The 19593-nt window shown below is 41.7% G+C and overlaps 2 protein-coding genes across 4 annotated transcripts in view; one reads left to right on the top strand and one right to left on the bottom strand.

The window, feature by feature from the left end:
• Positions 1-1781: 1781 nt before the first annotated feature.
• Positions 1782-7035, top strand: nkx1.2lb (NK1 transcription factor related 2-like,b). The gene is made up of 2 exons (XM_020503580.2): positions 1782-2561; positions 5548-7035. The coding sequence occupies exons 1-2, from the start codon at positions 2120-2122 to the stop codon at positions 6267-6269; spliced, it is 1164 nt and encodes a 387-aa protein (XP_020359169.1). The 5' UTR covers positions 1782-2119; the 3' UTR covers positions 6270-7035.
• Positions 7036-9029: 1994 nt separating this feature from the next.
• uvssa (UV-stimulated scaffold protein A) overlaps positions 9030-19593 on the bottom strand; it is a 49904-nt gene continuing 39340 nt past the window's right edge. For all 3 annotated transcript variants that reach the window (XM_020502144.2, XM_020502143.2, XM_020502142.2), the window contains exons 8-14: positions 19041-19146; positions 14771-14969; positions 14487-14618; positions 13987-14170; positions 13693-13804; positions 10264-10453; positions 9030-9908 (exon numbers count right to left, since the gene is read on the bottom strand). In XM_020502144.2, coding sequence (XP_020357733.1) covers positions 9815-9908; positions 10264-10453; positions 13693-13804; positions 13987-14170; positions 14487-14618; positions 14771-14969; positions 19041-19146 — 1017 coding nt within the window. In that variant the 3' untranslated portion in view covers positions 9030-9814. The remainder of the gene's footprint in view (positions 9909-10263; positions 10454-13692; positions 13805-13986; positions 14171-14486; positions 14619-14770; positions 14970-19040; positions 19147-19593) is intronic.

Genomic DNA, 19593 nt, shown 5'->3' on the forward strand with positions numbered 1-19593 from the left:
AATTATGGCACTACCTCCCCTCAATCTGTTTGACGGGACAACAGGACCCGCGGATGCTGCAATATAATTAATTGTGTAGGTTCAAGAGGTTGGAGCACAGGGAAATATTAATGCGTGTCACAGGCCTACATGGGACTATGAAAATAGCCTATGTTTTCTGTTAAAGGATAAAATAAACGACAAAATATTAAAGTAAAAACAAATGTTTTATAAATTGTTAGATATCAGTGGTGGCTGGCGTGCCACTGATGAAGATAATCTGGGTTAACTCGAGGTGACAGCATTGCGGGCAGCAGTTAAGATGAAACAGTGAATAAGCGCTGTCAAATAGGCCTATATGATGATGATGATTCTGCTTCATCATTATTAAGCTATCGTTTGTTATTCTGTTATCATCAACCTCATTATTAGAAAATCTGTTCAAAGAGATATCAGGGAGAAACGTTTTTGTTTTGTATACTACGTGTTTAGGTTAAACAGGCCTATCATCAGACTTAAAAAAATACAATAACTGTAAGATATCACTTGTCCTATATTTATCCAATAAAGTCCTATATACGGAAACTGTGAGCATATTTTGCCATATAAACTTCGAAAACATAAAGACACGTCAAAGAAAGACTAGTCAAACCACTGTTAGGACACAGCATAGATCAGATGAAAGAATATCTAACAGCTGTTCAATTACAGCTTGGCCGCAATACCCTGCACTGGAGTCTGCAGCAGCAGCCAGTCTCCTATAGCACCGGAGTAGAGGGCAGGGCTGGGTCCCAGCCAACTCCCCTGGGCTTGCCCTTTTGATAGGATAATCATGTTCATCCCTACCAAAATTACAGCTGATTGTTTTACCCATTATTTTCCCCAACTTTTAATTTCTACTTTCCAAAGGATCATTGCCCGCGGTAATTGCAAAGAAACTGACCTTGTATGTGTCATCAGCCCCCAGACGAAGGAAATCCAATTTTGTTAGGCTTGGCACACTTCTTTTTCTTTTTTCTCTTTACGATAAAGTCTGTCATAATATAGGCTACTGTTAAAGGAGTGCATAAAATAAAAGTAAATGGAATATTAAGTTCAAGATTAGAATAAACACGTAGTGTTTTAAATCAAAATCCAATTCTTTGGTCTAGGCCCATTATTGTTCTGGCATAATAATGACATCTCAGATTAGAAATCAATATTTCACTGAAAGGGCTATTACTGAGTTTATTCAATGCATAATTTAGTTTGGAAAGTGCCCTTTAATTTGCATTAAAGATAACGAATCTTTCTCATCTGAACTTTCTCATCTAACAATAATCCCCTAATAACAATAAGCCTAATAATAATAATAATAATAATAATAATAATAATAATAATAATAATAATAATAATAATAATAATAATAATAATAGCCTTCCCTAGACGTAGATTTTTTACCGATTTGACATTGTAAACCTTGGATTGGATCCCTCAATACTGAGGAAAAGTTAGATCATGGCATTATGATCTTGGAAATATTTATTAAAACAATAATTCTCACAACCTCAAAGTGGCCCGTATAAGCGAGGGAGGAAATAAAAACAAGCCTATTTAGAGCCTTTCCATGCAGTTCAGGAGTTCAGATGAAATTGAGTATATCAGGAACCATATCATCCCTCACTCTCAGTGCGCCACTGTTACCCCTCACGCGCGCAGACGGAGATAATAGACTATTAGAGCCATGGGATTCATTTGTAGCCAATTACAACCCACAGTTGAATATGAATGCATAAATAAGGCGTAGCTTGTGTCTAAGTTTTGGCTACGACTGAACGAGGGTGGGAGGTGGCGCGAGAGCGAGGTGTGCGTGCATGACATAAACGTTGGAGGGTCCTGAGGGGATGGTTCAAACACCAAAAAGGAGTTGAGCAAAAGGGAGACCAACAGTGAACCATCACCTCCTGGCTGTCAGCCGTGAGTAACAAAGACCAGAGTAGTGCAGCTGTAAGAGGGGGGTTTGGCAACGCAAGCTGTGCAGGAATATTGCACCAGACATTATAGCCTACTTTTCTCAAATTGCATGCGCTAGTATGTCTTCTTCGGTTGTAAGAGAAGCTTAAGTTGATTGTCTTGGTGCTAATTCTCTGATAAGGAAGTCATGAACAGGGAAAAGGTTCAGGTGGGAGACGTCTCAGTTGCTGCTCCGCCGGCGTCCGGTGTGACTGCCCAAACAGCTGTGATCGTCGTGGCCGCTCCGGAAAGCATGGACAATCACGGCGAGAAGCGGCTCTCTGCCAACGCACTGTCGGTGTTTTCCTGCCCCGGGGGTAGAGACATACTGCAAGCGGACAGTCGAAACAACTCTCCACGTCAAGAGCCGGCTCCGGTAGCAATGCCAATGCTTCACCGGACCACTTCATTTTCGGTTTTGGACATTTTGGACCCAAATAAATTTACGAGCAAAAAGCCAAATCCTAACCGGACAGGCAGCGAATTCGCCTTCGGGACAGAGAACCGTGGAGGTGATGACTCGAATCATGATGTAGAGCAGAAGTCTTATGCAGATGACTATGACACATGTCAAAAATCTACAGGACTAAGTAAGTTTATTTTTGTAGCTTTAGTTTTTTGTATATTTGTATTGTATTTTCTAACAGTGTTGTTGTTATGCTGTAGGCCTATGCATATCTCTGAAAAATCCGATTTGAAATAGACATCTTAGGTAGCCTACATTTGGCTCTTGTTGGCCACACAGATGTCTTATAAAGTTGCTCAATTGGCCTACTGACATATGTGACATTCTTGTAAAACCACGTCAAGCCTATTTGTGTCGATCATAACGAGACAGAGAACATGATGAGTGTTTTCTTCATAGGCTAGCCCAGCGTTTCCCAAACTCTGTCCTCGGGACCCCAAGGAGTAAAGTGTATTTTGTTTTGCTCTAGCACTACACAGCTGATTCAAATAATCAACTAATCATCAAGCCTTGATAATCGAATCAGCTGTGTAATGTAAGGGCAAAAAAACAAAACGTGCACCCCTTGGGGTCCCGAGGACAGAGTTTGAGAAACTCTGGGTTAGCCTATGTATTTGAAGCTAGAGGGACCTGCAAGTTGTTTCAGATCCAGGAGTTCCTCAGTTTGTATTTTTCACATCTAACTTTGTACTCTATATTCTGGAACGCTTTTTTTCGCTCATAAATTTTAACTCTGAAATAAATATGATCATATCTGAGGTTAAGGTTATATGTAATGGATATGTAATATTCCATCCATGCACCTAGTCCCTTAGGCTACCCCAGATAAAAAAAGGTTTGTAATAACTAAAGAAAAAACAATTAAAACCCTTCGATTACGTTTAATTTAAGGTGCTTTGCGAGGTTAAAGATGCAGCAGGATAATGGCGAAAATCGCCCCAGAGTGGCATGCAGAACGAGGCTAGGTCGATATCCTATTATCGAATTGAGTATATCTCTTTCAGGCAGCTTGCCTGACTCCTTCAACAACTAAATTATAGGGTCAAAATTCGGATAATTACACGATTAAAACCTATTATACTTATTAGGGTAGATATTGATCCCAGAAAGAAGACACACGATTAAGATTGTCTCTGCTGCTATAAGATAAACACATCACCCCCACTGTCATTTTTCAACGAAAAAAAGGGAACATTTATTTCATTAATTAGATAGGTCTACATTGATCTCCGTAACCACATTAATGGCTATGCATTTAAATATAACCTAACCTAGTCAGAGGAGAGGACAATGCGGTTATCATGTTGTCCGGGTGATTTGTTATGTACTAACTACCTGGTTAAAAAAAAACAGACATACTTAGCAAACCAACTGACAAAAAAAACATTGTTCTTCATATTATATAAAAATTATTGAATATGAAGACATGATGTGGATTAGTGAGATATTGTTTATTTTGCCAATATAAACATTAAAACCCTTTCCAACAGGGACATGGGCTATGGCTTAAACGTAAAAGCCAACCGTAGACGATCACACAAACGGGCTTTAGCAAATGTACAAAATTGTGTCAACAAACAATGCTGAAGATGCGCAGACCTTGATGGGAAAATGTGAGTTTTGATTAAATAATTCAAAAGTAAGTAGGCTGATGCAAATATTCGTTTTATTTTATGTTGGTATTGCACTGTTTTGTCATAAGATGGTGCTTGTGCGTAAAAGTGGCCTGCATTTGAATGTTGTGGGGTACTCCTGAAAATAATTGACTTTGTTTATTTAACTTGTATCTCTTAAAATCAAACAAACCTTGAAGGTTTGACAAACAATATCCTTATTGAACAATTTAGGCCTAATTTAAATGGCTCGATAGATTAAATACCATGCATCCTCGAGGTCTAAACGATCATTTATCATTCAGGCCATACTTGTAGACTATATGGCTGCGCTGTCATTGGTATGTAGGCTATATTTTCCTACATTCAATCACAATCGTTCTATCCAGATGTCTATTTTTTTAGACCCCAAAGCATCTATTTTTGCAGGCTTTATTGTGCTGTAGGAAGTAAGGCCAAAATATCTCAAATTGTTCCTACATGTCATCATGATCCTAAAAAGCTATTTGTCGAATTAATTCTGCTGATCTGTGCATTCGAATATTTGTATTTGTAAAGGCCTATATATTGTAACAATTGTTTGTTGACTAATGTTTTGAATACCACTATGCAAACCACCCTCACACAGGCGTGGAGCAATTATAGGCTAATTATCCCCTAGGCACTTGCATAAAAACAATGGCTTTGGCACGTCTCTTGATGCTATGATCAAGGCATAACTGCACGCATTAGCCTGAGGTGACGTATTGTGTCCCCCCCCAAAAAGTGTAATTCCACCTTTTACCAATGTTCTTGAACTTGGGATTTCATTGGAAGTCATTGTCTCATGTTTTTACCCAATAAATTACTGGGAGTTTATATATATATATATGAGTGTGCGACTCTCTATATTTGTATAGCTTACATATGGCACAGCACCCAGCTATTAAAGCGAGATAGCGCACCTGTTACCCACTCCACAATAACATAAATGGATTTTGAATATCTATTTAATGTTAGAATATTTAGCATATATGGCCTACTAAATTATGACATATTTTCCAAAAGAATTAAGCTTCCTCAAGTATTTCTCTTAAAGGTGTCTGAAAGTAGACCATATCAAACGCAGTTTTCACGATTTCATTGTTAGCCTAACATACAATTGTTAACATGAATTACGTTGTTTGTGTCCTTTTTCATTTTTACCCAGCATATTATTTAGGTTGACTGTAATAAATACTTACACTATTGACACGGTATTAGGCTCGGCTACATAAATACACAACATGGACATAAAAACAACATTACACCTCCATCAATCACTTTGTAGGATGGTGAAAGGATAAAGGTTATCCATTAGTTGGCATTGTTTTTCATCACTTCATATTTTCTTGAGCAATTCCTATGTTAATTAGGCTAGTCAATATAGTCTCTGTCAAGTTATTGAATATTGTCAGTCTAATTAACTTGGACTTATTTTGAAATGACTCAATGGCATGTGTCTTTTTTTCTTTCTAGAGGAGGGGTTCATGTGTGCCTACAGATCCGAAGAATGCGAGAATGATTTCAAAAGAGGCTCCCACTCTGACAGCGAGATGCAGGATGACGTGTGTAGTGAGGAGAGCAGCAGCGCACTAACTGGAAACGCGGAGGGGGAACTGGGACACCATGATGACGACGACCAGGCGAGCAAGAGCCCAAGAAGTCCTGGTGGACAGCAAACTCAACAGTCAGGGTCGAATGGACAAAGTAATCAAGGAAAGCCGAAGAGAAAGCGCTCTGGCTCCGATTCAAAGTCGGGTAAGCCCCGAAGGGCCCGGACAGCATTCACTTACGAACAACTTGTTGCACTGGAGAACAAATTCAAGTCCACCCGATACCTCTCTGTGTGTGAGAGGCTCAATTTGGCACTGTCACTCAGTTTGACTGAAACTCAAGTCAAAATCTGGTTCCAGAACCGACGGACCAAGTGGAAGAAACAAAACCCTGGCGCAGATACCAGCGCCCCGACGGGCGGTGGCCAGAACGGCCAGAGCAATGGACTAGGAAGCCTGAGTCCACTCAGCTCGTCTCCTCCCATGAGCCATCTGTCAATGCACACGGGCTACCCAGGTCACGGACCAGGCGGGCTAGTCTGCACCACCCAATTACCCTTTCTGCCAAGTCATGCGGTACTGTCACCTTTCATGTTAGGATCTCAGACTTACGGAGCGCCTGCGTTTTACACTTCTCACCTGTAAAGATATGGAGATACGTATAGAGTTTTGCGCCCAAACATCATGTTTTCGGAGGCGTCTAAAATTCACCGATATTATCAAAATAATTGACTCCAATGAGATAAGAATTTAATAACCATATTAAACGTATGGTTTTAGAGAACTAAAGACATGCCCTTAACTAAAGACTTCTTAAATGCACTTGATGCTGTAGATGGGAAGAACTCTGAACATTTCATGTTGTTGTTTCGTCAAGGACAAGTGCTCGAAGAAAATCAACCTTTACCAAGGAAAGAAGATTTTGTTGTATTTGACTTTTGATTTCATTTTGATAGTATGCGAATACTCGGGGTCAAAATGTACATACAGATGTTGGCAAATATATGTCTAGCTTTTAATTTCGAATGCAGTTCATACATATTAGAGTTGAAAAAATAGGCCTACATGATGTATATAAATATCGTTCATTTACATCTGGAATGGCTTGACATATTGTAATTACTGTGTAACTAAACTGTGAAAGTTTAATATGATTATTTTCATAAGTTTTCCCTATTCATTTATTATATAGGCCTATAGTTAATCTACCTGAGAATATTTGGCTCCAATGAATGCTCATTTCATCTGGACTCGTCTTTTATAGTATAAGACAAAGTAAAATAAAACAATAGGCTATCATTTACTAACGAATAAGCTACTTTAATACGAATATTAAATAGATTAAATCTTTCTTAGTCGATTTTTTTCTCTCTCCCCTTTCCACCAAATTAAAGGACATTTTGGAACTGAAGACAGTATCTTTTCACTTTTTTTAAAATTAAATGGTTAACTCCACTTATATTTTTTTGGGACAACCGACGTTATTAGGACCTAAGTTGCATTTTCGTCGGAAAAAAAAGCTACAACTTTATAACACTCTTGCGCGGAAAAAATATGAGCTTTTGAAAAATACATAGCCCATAGGCCTATTGATAAATCAGCCATGGCTAATATCTGTAGCATAACTTTTATTCATTGAATTAAATTACCTATAAATGGTGGGTTATTGGCTATTGTACCCGTTGCATATGCCTATGGTGTTTAGGTCTACAATTTTTTTCAGCATGTCTCTACTTCGATTTATTGATTTATTTATAAGAAATTTGACAACGGCTCCCTGACTCGATCATTGATGAGGAAAAACAATCACTGGTAATTTAAACGCAAACTTGTTTCACAACATTATAGGCTAGACTGTCTTCTCGGACATACGCTTTCTAAGAAGGGTTTTGACTTTAAAACATTGTGTAAGAACATCATGCCAAATTCCCGAAAACCTAATGTGCTTGCGCGTAAAACACAATTTAGGCTAATGGAATATTTGAACGAATTAATTATTAGATGCCTAACAAAATACAATGTATTTCAGCAACTTTTTCAAATGTTTTTGCCGTCTGGGATAAGGAGGTGCATTTGAATAGGCCTAGGGCTACTTTAAAAGTGCAAAAACTATCCAGTCAATCAAATTGTATTTGTCACATCCGCCGAATACAACAGGTGCAGTAGACCTTACGGTGAAATGCTTACTTACAAGCCCTTGTTTTGAAATGCATGACTCAAGCAGACACTCGCTCCGTCATAAAAAATATAACATTCCAGCCGCAATGGCGCAACTTTTGCGCTATCGATGCAAGTTAGGTCTATTCTACAATTTTTGAAAGTATAGTTTTGTCGAATTTGTGAGGACGAAAGTGACATGGATACAGCATTTATTTATATTATTTTAGACTGGATGACTACTTCGCTTCAAATAGGAATAGTCTGTCCTCTGTCCCTAACCAGCTCTCCAAAATGGTGATGAAATGGCACATGTCAGCCATGATGGAACGCGATCCTGGAATCGTTCTAGAATTTCACATGCAGGTATGGCCAAACGCAAAAGCATGAAACGACTTAGCCTAATATAGCCTTTGTAGAAAGTCTAAACAAATGTACAGATTGCGGAATTATTTAGTGCATGGGGTGCATTGAAATTGGGACGCACATACCCGACCGCTGCAGAAAGTAGCAGGGTAGAAGGGTATTTCTTGTTATCTGCTAGCTGTTTTCATTAAGTCCGAGTCTTGAAGCATTATGTTGGACAAAATGTCATTTTTAAAAGGTTAATTATGTAAATATTATATTCGACACGTTTTGCAGTCAAATCATTCAATTCATTTGTATTTCCCATTGCAGTGGACTGCGCGACATTTGTGCAGAAAAAATCATCTTACTTTCGTTTGAATTGTTTCATAGGCAAGTGTAATTATCATCAAAATAATATTAACGAGAGGATAGATATCAGTTATTTAATTTAATAATATGACAATTAGCATAGATATATTAGTGAACGTAGACATAAGCTAAACAAAACATCTAAAAGAGTAAAACAATATCTATGAATTTGTAGGTTATTATTATGATTTTTTTACCAGGAAATTCTTGTTTTTAAATGCATGACTCAAGCAGACACTTGCTTGGTCATTAAAAATATGACATTCCAAACGCATGTTGAATCCCTGGGCAACTTTCCAGTGATATAGGGAGCTAGAAGGTGATTCTTATTTTTAAACATTTTTATAAAGTAGATTTTCAGATGTTATGTAAACAATAATGCAAGCAAATTTGGCGGACATGCCCAAATAGAAACAAAGGCGCAAATTGGGGCTCATCAAATAATATTTGAGCAGCTGGCACAGTGGACTGAATGAGGTAAACTTTTATCCCAGGAATGTTAAATACATTTCAGTATTAAAGAACTACAGCTCATGTGCAAACAATTAGTTTAATGTGCTCCCAATGACTAGTAGACAGTACAGTTTTAATGCCTCCAACCAGACCTGCCCAAACCAAAACAGCCAACAACCGGGCCTGAAGATATCCCTCCTTGCAATCAACATTTACTAATCCAACACAAGCACATTCACTATCATCATACTACTACTACACAACAGAGAAAACATATATACAAAAAAAAGGAAAGATATTTTTGTCAGGTGAATATTAAATTATTCATCTTGATTCACAGGCTGTCTTTCCCTAACAGTCCAGAGAGGTCTGATGCAGGGCAGTTATTGGCAACCTATAAGCCCTTACAGTGCTTTCAAACTCAGACACAGAACTGTATGGGAGTCAAGAGCAACACTTGTTAAAAGCTGCCTGTCACAACAGTTAGGTTACCACTTCCACATAATAGCATTGATACATTAAGCATTCAATGGTTGTGATAATTGTAAAAAGAGTTCTGCCATTGAAAATCCCAAGGGGGGGACTACATTAAGTGTAAATAGCTAACTGGTGACAAAGATTGGCACTACATTTTCCATTGTGTTACACATAAATCAATAAATAACATTACTTAACAAATTATGTCCTAAAAACATTTTAATTATTTTTTTTTTTAAACATAATAGAAAGCATAAATGTGACGCAATTCAACATGTTGTTACATGGACATGAGATGTGAATGTAGTAGAAGTCTCCATTTAGAAGTAATTTCTACCAGTACAGTACATGAGGATTATAAATCCACTGGCCTCCTCAACTTCCTGTTAATTCAGTGCATAATTAAATTGGTTTGCAAACTTTGCGTGTTTCAATTTGTCCATTTTATTCATGACGTCTGTCACTCGCCTCATGGAGCTCCTAAAAAAGAAAGTAGGAAAGGTTTAGAATTACCGGTGTTTAAAAATGGTTACATCCTATCACGAACACCAGTTATCCTACAGTAAGTGTTAAGGTGAGGTATGAATAATCATTAATCCTCTCAAATACACATTGGGAATTTGAAACTATACAGTACACGGACAAGTAAATAGTTACACATGGGACGTTTAAGCCAAGTGCAACAAGGTTACAGTATATATACAGTATATATATTTAAATAATACATCTATTAAACACCCAACGTCTAGTGAGTGCAAGGTCATGTATCCATTGTGTTGGGGTAATACTTCCTTTAAGTTAAACACAAGAGACAGCCACTTGTTGCAGTACTTACGGGTTGAAAACCTTCTTCTCTAGTCTGGAGCGTGAAGTGTTAACACCCTTCTTCAGATCACTGAGGTTGGGGTACTTCTTCTTCTTGCCCTTCCCCTTGCCTTTCTTGCCCTTCCCAAAGGTTTTGGAGGACCCCAGGTCCTCCCCAGTGGCAAGCTCTATGTCCCTCATCAGCTCAGGGTCCCGCCAGTCTAAACAATCAAATAAACTTAGATTACCAGACCTAAATATGGCGTGTAGTCTGTAGACATCCAATCACACACGGTAGACACTCAGATTCAGAGGGGTTGGATTAAATGCAGAAGACACATTTCAGTTGAATACATTCAGTTGTACAACTGACTAGGTATCCCCCTTTTCCCAATCACACACGGTAGACACTCAGATTCAGAGGGGTTGGATTAAATGCAGAAGACACATTTCAGTTGAATACATTCAGTTGTACAACTGACTAGGTATCCCCCTTTCCCCAATCACACACGGTAGACACTCCGACCTAAACATGGTGTGTATCAGCAGACATCCAATCACACACGGTAGACCTAAACATGAACATCCATTTACTCCCAACACTTGGATGGACCAGAAGACGAGCATGTCCAAACATTCAAACACAGGACAAATTGAAAAGACAACCAAACACTGGATTATGGTTTTAAATAAAGGACAAAGTTAAAATGACTCTTACAGACAACACAGTGTTGAAGACCTGATGAGGCTGTAAGAGACCGAGTCAGAGACATACTGCCAGCCCAGGGCCCAGACAAACAGTATGTGTTCCAAGGTCCTACAGGATGATGTTGATGGTATGGAGGATTAATCATGGCTGTGATGGCCCGCTCCAAAGCTATGCCTGACCTTGATGGAATAGGTTAACTGCACCATCAACTCAGCCTCATAACGACAACAAACGAGAAAATAATTGAAAAAATGTTTGGTATTTTGGGTCCAGCGTTAGGGCTCTCCTCAATCACCCCTGAGAGCGACATGTGAGAGCCTGTAAAAAAGGGGCACCAATTTTAGTTACAAATTAATTTGGAGTGGGGGGTGTTCGTCTCCCCTGGGGTGGCAGGCAGGGTCGGGTGGGGATGGTGAAAGCCCCCTATTACATGAGCCCTGTGATCCCTCTGTGGTTAAGTCCTGCCTTTTGTGTGCTTTCATTCCTATCCCCAGGATGAGAGAAGGAGAGAGAGAGCCCTTATTAAGTTAAGCTGTCTGAAGCCCCTGCAGCAGGGGCCTTTTCTCTGTCAACAGCCTCGCGTCCACTCCAGCTGTGTCCGTCCACCCACCACAGACACTCCATACACACACCACACAGGCAGCTGGGAGCTTGGACTGACACTCCACACAGACAGAGCCTCGGAAGCCTGGACTGACACTCCACAGACAGAGCCTCGGAAGCCTGGACTGACACTCCACACAGACAGAGCCTCGGGATCCTGGACTGACACTCCACACAGACAGCTGGAAGCCTGGACTGACACTCCACAGACAGAGCCTCGGAAGCCTGGACTGACGCTCCACACAGACAGCTGGGAGCCTGGACTGACACTCCACACAGACAGAGCCTCGGGAGCCTGGATTGACACTCCACACAGACAGAGCCTCGGGAGCCTGGACTGACACTCCACAGACAGAGCCTCGGGAGCCTGGACTGACACTCCACACAGACAGAGCCTCGGGATCCTGGACTGACACTCCACAGAGACAGCTGGGAGCCTGGACTGACACTCCACACAGACAGAGCCTCGGGAGCAGTCCTGGCCTGTGCCTACGGACTCTGCTGTTATCCAAAAATAAACATACACTTGTTGAGACTGATTTTTTAACAATTTCTCTGATGTAAATGTAATTTCAGGGGAATAACCTAGGGGTTTTGGAGTGTGGAAAATAGCTGCTATAATAACTGTGTTGAAATAACTCCTCAATACAAGCCTGGAGTATCATTAATCAAATATTCTGTCTAACTTCATTACTAAATTAAGTTTTAGCCATCGTGAGCCAAATAGCAAATTAACAAATTGTCATGACTATAATTGGGAACTCTAATTAAAACCTACTTATACCTTAATGTGCCAAAGACTGATCATGAACCGTAACTGTTTCTCTCAGACATTGAAGACATGCAATTTTTAACAGCGTTAACTTGATCATCTATCACAGCCTGACCAAACCTATTTTGAGAGTATGGAATGGTTTGACAATGGAGTTAATATTTAGGATAGAATTGGCATCGAAAGATAAAAGTGCTGCAATGTCTACAAGCCAGGATCTATCTCTCTTTCTGCCTGACAACAGTCAGAGACCCTGACATCGGTTAGTTCATATAGAATCTAAAATACAACATATGAGTGTGTGGGGCCACACTAAGAAACTATTTGAGGGCGTTAAGAGTAAAAATCAATAGTGCCCTATGAGAGTGAGTGGAGTGACCAGGCAGGCAGAGAGGATTGATGGATCTCTGCAGGTCCTTATAGGGCTGGTGTGGGTGGCCTGGCGGGTGGCCTGGTGGGCCGGCATGCTGCTGTGCTGAGCCACTGTGGCCATAGAGCCAGAGACACACTGTGTGGCAGCGTCTGGATGAGTCTACAGCGCTGATGGAGTGGGGGATCAATAGTGTAGTTAGTTACAAAAGATGCTATTTCACAAGCCAGTGGCCAGCGGCCGCCCGAGTCAGCTGGCCCCGATACCTGTTTGTTAACAAGTGACTGCAGGCAGAGAAAGCACATCCGACGCCCCGCTGGCAGCAGCCAACACACCCTTAATTGGCTTTTAGTGCGGCCTTCAGGATAGAGAAAGAGAGAGCCCAGAGCCAGAAACAGCAGTCCATTATCAGGGGTATTGATGATGACTGTGATTCCATCAGTTCATCTTTTCCTGAACTAAAAAGGCCCTCATCCCCGTGCTGTGGAAGAACCCCTGGCTCCCTGACTCTGGTGCCGTCTTGCTCCTGCCCTTTGTGTGATGGGATGGGAGTGATAAACAGTTCTGAGGAAGGCTGGGAGTGATGGATAGTTCTGAGAGAGACTGGGACTGATGGACATTTCTGAGGGAGGCTGGGACTGATGGACATTTCTGAGGGAGCCTGGGAGTGATGGACAGTTTTGAGGGAGCCTGAGAGTGATGGACAGTTTTGAGGGAGCCTGGGACTGGGAGTGATGGAGAGTTCTGGGGGAGGAGTCAGAAGCAGGAAGTGTTTCCATTATCTCTCCTTCTTTACCACAGACTAGACCAGAGAGAGCTGCCACTGCACAGGGCAGATATTGGTAAGACCTTTATGAAAGGGAACCTATCAACGCCATCAGATTTCCTTCAGAATATTACTTCCATTGCTGTGTCTGCTGTGAGCTAGATAATTATACAAAGTTTTTTTTCAGTTGTAGTTTTTTAGAATTGAAGTGTCTAATAGGAGCCCTCTTATGTCCCTCACCAGGCTGGTCCTCTCTACGTTTCCATTCCTCTTTCTCCAGCCGCACAGCGTCCTCAGGGTTGGTGGGTTTTCCCAGCTCGTCTCGTGGGATGATCGGCCCATGGAAAGGACACTATGGGAATCAGACATTCCTGGCCTCATCAACAACGATCCTCTACATGTCACTTTCACTCTAATTCTGCCTAACTGCAAAGCCTCACTTACTGGTATCTAAACTTATTACCAGTAGAATATATAAAAAATAGAAATTACAATGACAGTTGTAATACTTTCACCAAAAACTTAAACGCTCACCTTGACTCGGTCCTGGCGTTCACAGAGACCTCCGTTGGACATGGGGGTTTTGCACCTGTGCTTGACGGGCTGGAAGCGGCCAGCGAACGTGATGTACCTGGACTTCATCTGGGCAGCCAGCTCCTTATTCTCCACCTCTTCCTCTACCTCGTTGGGAACCCAGAACTGGTGCTGGGAGCTATTCCTGGATACCAGGATAGAGGGAGGGGTGTGAAGAACTGTCCATGCTCTTTACTAATATCAATCTGTAGCAATGGTATAGCTATTAGCTGAGAATTTAGTCAGAAGTATTATGGGAGAGTCTCTTTTCAGAACTCATAACACTGTTTATCTCTAATAACAGCTTTACAGTGACTCTGAACATACAATAGTGCTCTCTAGTGGCCATATCAAAACCAATGAAAACTTAGTGAAAAGTTCAGCTCTGTGCAGTAGTTCCATTTCAATGTATACTCAATAAAACATGCTAGTCATGGAGGAAGTTGGGAATCTGTATGTACTTGATGATTTTGCCTGCAGTGGGTTGCTCCTCTCCCCAGTAGTAGAGGTCCAAACCGAAGGGGATGACTGGAGCTTTGTCCCTGTCCTCACTAGCCTGGTATGTGGGGTCCACATGACCTCCTGCTGCAGAGCTAGAGAGAGATGGAAAACAGTAGTCACAAGTCGTTGAGGCTGTGGTTCTTCTCTTTGGTCTAGACAGACATATTTCCAAAGCAGCCATCCCAAATCCCAATTCATGTGGAATAAACTTTCAGAGCTATGAAGTGAAGCAGGGAGGGGTCACCTGGTGCTAGGTGGCTGGGGTAGGAGGCGCTGCTTGAAGAGGCGGAGTGTGGCGGCTGCACAGGTGGGGTCCTGCTCCTCGTCAGTGGCTCTCTTCCTGGGTCTGGAGAGGGTGTGAGAGGCTCCTGTTGCAGGACACTTCACTGGAGGCTGCACCGGCTTCTTACAGGCCACAGAGGTAGAGGGGGACGGCTCTAAACCTGGAATGACCAGCAGAGTAGTGTGTCCATACGTTACATATTACATCAAGAACTTCCAAATACTTTTTATATGTACGGATTTATCAAGCACATTCTACTGCTTTAGTGCTGTGTGCTCACTGCTCAGCTCAGATAGATTGTTGTGGGACAGCTATTTATTTTCCTAGCCTCTTGGAAAACATACGACTCTCCTCTTAAACACACTGGCCCTCCGCTGAATGTCTAAATCTCCATCTGGCCCTGAAGCCTGGAGATGTTGCCCACCCTGCTGTAGGTAATGTTAACCCAGTTATGAAGTGAAGGCCAGGGCAGGGAGAGGTGGAGGAGATGCTCTGCCTCTGTGCGTTACCTCCTGGGTGGGCAGAGAGGGGCTCTATGAGGGTCAGACTGAGCTTAAAGCTGGAAGAGAGATCACAGCTCTGCTCTAAGCCACACCTGCCCCAGCCCCATACCAGGACAACTTAAACTTATTAAAACAAAGAAATAAAACATGTTTAAAGAGCAGTTGTTACCTCACAGAGGACAAAGGGGGAGTTACCTTACAGCTACGCATGTAAGCATCTACATCTTCATCTCCTCTCCTAGTAACAGACCAGATACATTAGAAAATCCTTTGGAAATTAATAAACATTATTACTGACACAAATGTATTTGTGAAAATAATACACATAAACAATTCCCCCCAACAAGAAAAAGGGGGAAAAGGACAATAAAAGAGAATGTAATGTTGGTCAGAGGCACAAGTCTTCTTCCTCATCAGAGCCCATTCCCTGCATGACGTAGGCCTATCCCTGGGTTAATCCAAGAGTCCTCCATCGCTCTGACTTACGGCATCGTTCTGTGCAAAGACCCCATCTGAGGAATTGTGAAATACTACCAAATCCTTTCTTTTTCTGTTCAAATTGACCAAAATGGTAGCTATTTGTCTGAAGCAATAAAGTTGCAGGTGTTAAAGAGATAAATCAATAATAGTACATAGAGAGGTCTAGCAGCAGGGAGACACGGCGCTGGGCTGCCAATGGTGGGTATATTGATTTTCCTGAGTTCAGCAGGCCTTGTAATTAAAATGTAAATTTGAGAAAGAGATAACGTCCTGACAGGACTGCTGGGATAAAGGGATAGATAAAAGCGTAGTGGAGAGAATGGAGAGAGAAAGAAAGGGAAAGGCCAAGCTCATCCCTCTCTCTTTGGATCAAAGCTTGGTTTCTAGAGGAAAATAAGAGTTGTTTTCTGAGAAACGGGTTGACGCATTTGATAGATTGGTTTGATAAGTTAAAATAAAAAAACAGTGCATATTCACAAATTTTTTCTCTGTATTTTACTTTCTTAAAATATTTTTTCTAAAAGAGTAGGCTACCATTTTTATTGTGTCCTAAAACTGAATCTTGTATTTTGACTTGTTCCATTGGATTGGCTTCATGTGTACCAAATCCCTGAGGTATCTGAGAAAACATCTAAAGCAGCCAGGAGAAACATCTACAACGTGCCGTTAAAGTCCTCAAGCCAAAATCAATAGAGATCCAGTCAAAACACGGGTACTAAATACATCACATTTAGTACCACTAAAAACACTACTTTGCCAGATTCATTCTGGGACCAAATCATAATTATTTACCCCCAGGAGGACTGCTTCCAATTGAATGAGGAAATATCCCTTATGTAAGTCACAAAGAATCTTGTGTGTGTGTGTGTGTGTGAGAGAGTTCACCTCAGCCTGGCTGTGGTAGGAAGCATGCTCTCTCCCTCCCCACTCCCTGTGGTCTAACCCCCCATTAGATACTAGGGAGCATTCTCTTTCCCTCCCCACTCCCTGTGGTCTAACCCCCCTATAGATACTAGGGAGCATTCTCTCTCCCTCCCCACTCCCTGTGGTCTAACCCCCCTATAGATACTAGGGAGCATTCTCTCTCCCTCCCCACTCCCTGTGGTCTAACCCCCCATTAGATACTAGGGAGCATTCTCTCTCCCTCCCCACTCCCTGTGGTCTAACCCCCCATTAGATACTAGGGAGCATTCTCTCTCCCTCCCCACTCCCTGTGGTCTAACCCCCCTATAGATACTAGGGAGCATTCTCTCTCCCTCCCCACTCCCTGTGGTCTAACCCCCCTATAGATACTAGGGAGCATTCTCTCTCCCTCCCCACTCCCTGTGGTCTAACCCCCCTATAGATACTAGGGAGCATTCTCTCTCCCTCCCCACTCCCTGTGGTCTAACCCCCCTATAGATACTAGGGAGCATTCTCTCTCCCTTCCCACTCCCTGTGGTCTAACCCCCCTATAGATACTAGGGAGCATTCTCTCTCCCTTCCCACTCCCTGTGGTCTAACCCCCCTATAGATACTAGGGAGCATGCTCTCTCTCCCTCCCCACTCCCTGTGGTCTAACCTCCCTACAGAGACTAGGGAGCATTCTCTCTCCCTTCCCACTCCCTGTGGTCTACCCCCCCTACAGAGAGACTGAGGCTAGATGGATGTTGTAAATTACAGCACTGGGCTAATAGGAGCTCATTAACAGCATTGCATTGTTAATTTTCCATGGCTTCCACAGATCACTTCATAGATCACTCATCAAAGTAGCCTGCCCGGCCATGCTACAGACTTTGTAGGCTGGTTCCTATTCACTTTAAGAACATTAAATAAACCAATCAAGCCACTGGACAACACACAAGGAGGACGGTTTTAGGGCTAATCAGATAACAAATCTAATTTAAGTGACATGGTCAGTTTCATTTGAAAATGTGATGACGAGGAATTAGGTGGAAAATGTAATGTGAACCTAAAACATGATTTTATTTTTATTTAACTAGGCAAGTCAGTTATTATCAGTTTCTTATTTACAATGGCGACCTAGGAACAGTGGGTTAACTGCCTTGTTCAGGGCAGAATGACAGATTCTTACCTTGTCAGCTCGGGGATTCGATCTAGCAAACTTTCGGTTACTGGCCGAAAGCTCCAACCACTAGGCTCCCTTAAGGCTGAATCTGAGCACACAATGTATATTGAAACAAGATGTCTTTGATCACATGTCCAGAAAGGATTCAATTTGAACTTCTTTAGCCAGCAGGTATAAAAGGAGAAATCTTCAGTTCAAACAACAACAAAGCGGTCAGCCCCGCCTCTGTTTTGGTAAACAGCTGAGGGATGGAGCTGGAAAAACGTAACCACTCAAATTCATAGACAGAGCTTCGGATGCGAGGACTGACCATCCCATAGAACAAAATGACAGTTTTAACCATGTTTTGAGGCTATACAGTGTTTGCATTGCTTACAAAAAAAGACGACAAGTTTATATTTTGGGTTCTGATGGAGTATGACAATTGAACTAAGCCTGAGGCATTTTTAAGTTATATTCTTCAAGAATCAATTGGTGTATATCGCTAATTTGAAAGTAAAAAAATTGATGTAGTAACTGCTGATTACCCCTTTGTCAACTATTATGACAGTGTCAGTTGGACACAAGGCTGTTATAATCCACTTGCATTACAGACAACCTCTGATCTCTGTGCATGGCACGTTTTGTTACAGCCTTGCAACCATATATCCATATTGAGGCCATTAGCAATTACATAGACTGGGAAAATGAACTTCTGGCTATAGAACTGGAACAAACTGGTTTTCTGTCATTGATGGAAGACCTTTTATAGAACATTGGTCATAAATCATATAAGGGGATTTAGCACAGGTAAATTAGCAATTATGTTACTTACCATTGGTGAGCAGTTTGGATAATTGAGTACAATGCTGACGTACTTTTGAATATCTGAAGTTAAAACCGGCCAGGAACGTGCCTGAGGCCTAACCTACGACCTTTACCAACACTGCACACGTTGGGCTTTAAACAATCACTCTACAAACAAACCAGCTTTTAGAGGCATTCTTTGGCACCTTCCTCATGTTTATCTGAACCAATCCAATCAATAGTATGTGATGTGTGTGTGTGGTGATATCCTGAGGCGAGGGCGAGAGCTTACTGGGATTACTCTTCATTATGCTCTTCTCAGATGCTGTTTGTATGGCTGTGACCCTGTTGTGTATGCACCTGCCCCTGGTCCTCTGCAGCTGAGCAAACTCACCGTACTCCTCCCGTAGATGGTCTGGAATGTGGGGTTCAAAACCCTCCTTCTCCGGAACCTCCTCAAAGTCATCATCGTCGTCATCGCTGCCCTCCGGCGCTTTCATCTAGTGGATGGGAAGAGGGTATCTTTGTAAGTACAGGGTCAGCTCAACATGGTTGACTGACTATGGAAAGGACCACTTCACCATTTGGGCTCCCGAGTGGCGCAGAGGTCTAAGGCACTGCATCTAGTGCGTCACTACAGATACCCTGGTTCGAATCCAGGCTGTACCATAACCGGCCGTGATTGGGAGTCCCATAGGGCGGCATACAATTGGCCCAGCATCGCCCAGGTTTGGCCGGTGTAGGCCGTCATTGTAAATAAGAATTTGTTCTTAACTGACTTACCTAGTTAAATAAAGGTTAAAAATAAACTAAACTACTAAATGGTAATGCATTAGCAATGTAGCTAGTTAGACATTTTATTATAAGCTAACAATACATGAAAGACTATCCTTACTTGCCTAACATAAAACTAGGCCTCTTCCTAGGACCACAATAATCAAACAGCA

The sequence above is a fragment of the Oncorhynchus kisutch genome, linkage group LG15 (assembly GCF_002021735.2).
Source record: "Oncorhynchus kisutch isolate 150728-3 linkage group LG15, Okis_V2, whole genome shotgun sequence".
NCBI classification, from domain to species: domain Eukaryota; kingdom Metazoa; phylum Chordata; class Actinopteri; order Salmoniformes; family Salmonidae; genus Oncorhynchus; species Oncorhynchus kisutch.

Bases quoted from the DNA above. Each gene is read 5' to 3' on its own strand.
- nkx1.2lb (XM_020503580.2), top strand. From the start codon at position 2,120: ATGAACAGGGAAAAGGTTCAGGTGGGAGACGTCTCAGTTGCTGCTCCG. The intron at 2,562-5,547 runs GTAAGTTTATTT...TTTTCTTTCTAG, and splicing joins TCAAAAATCTACAGGACTAA to AGGAGGGGTTCATGTGTGCC.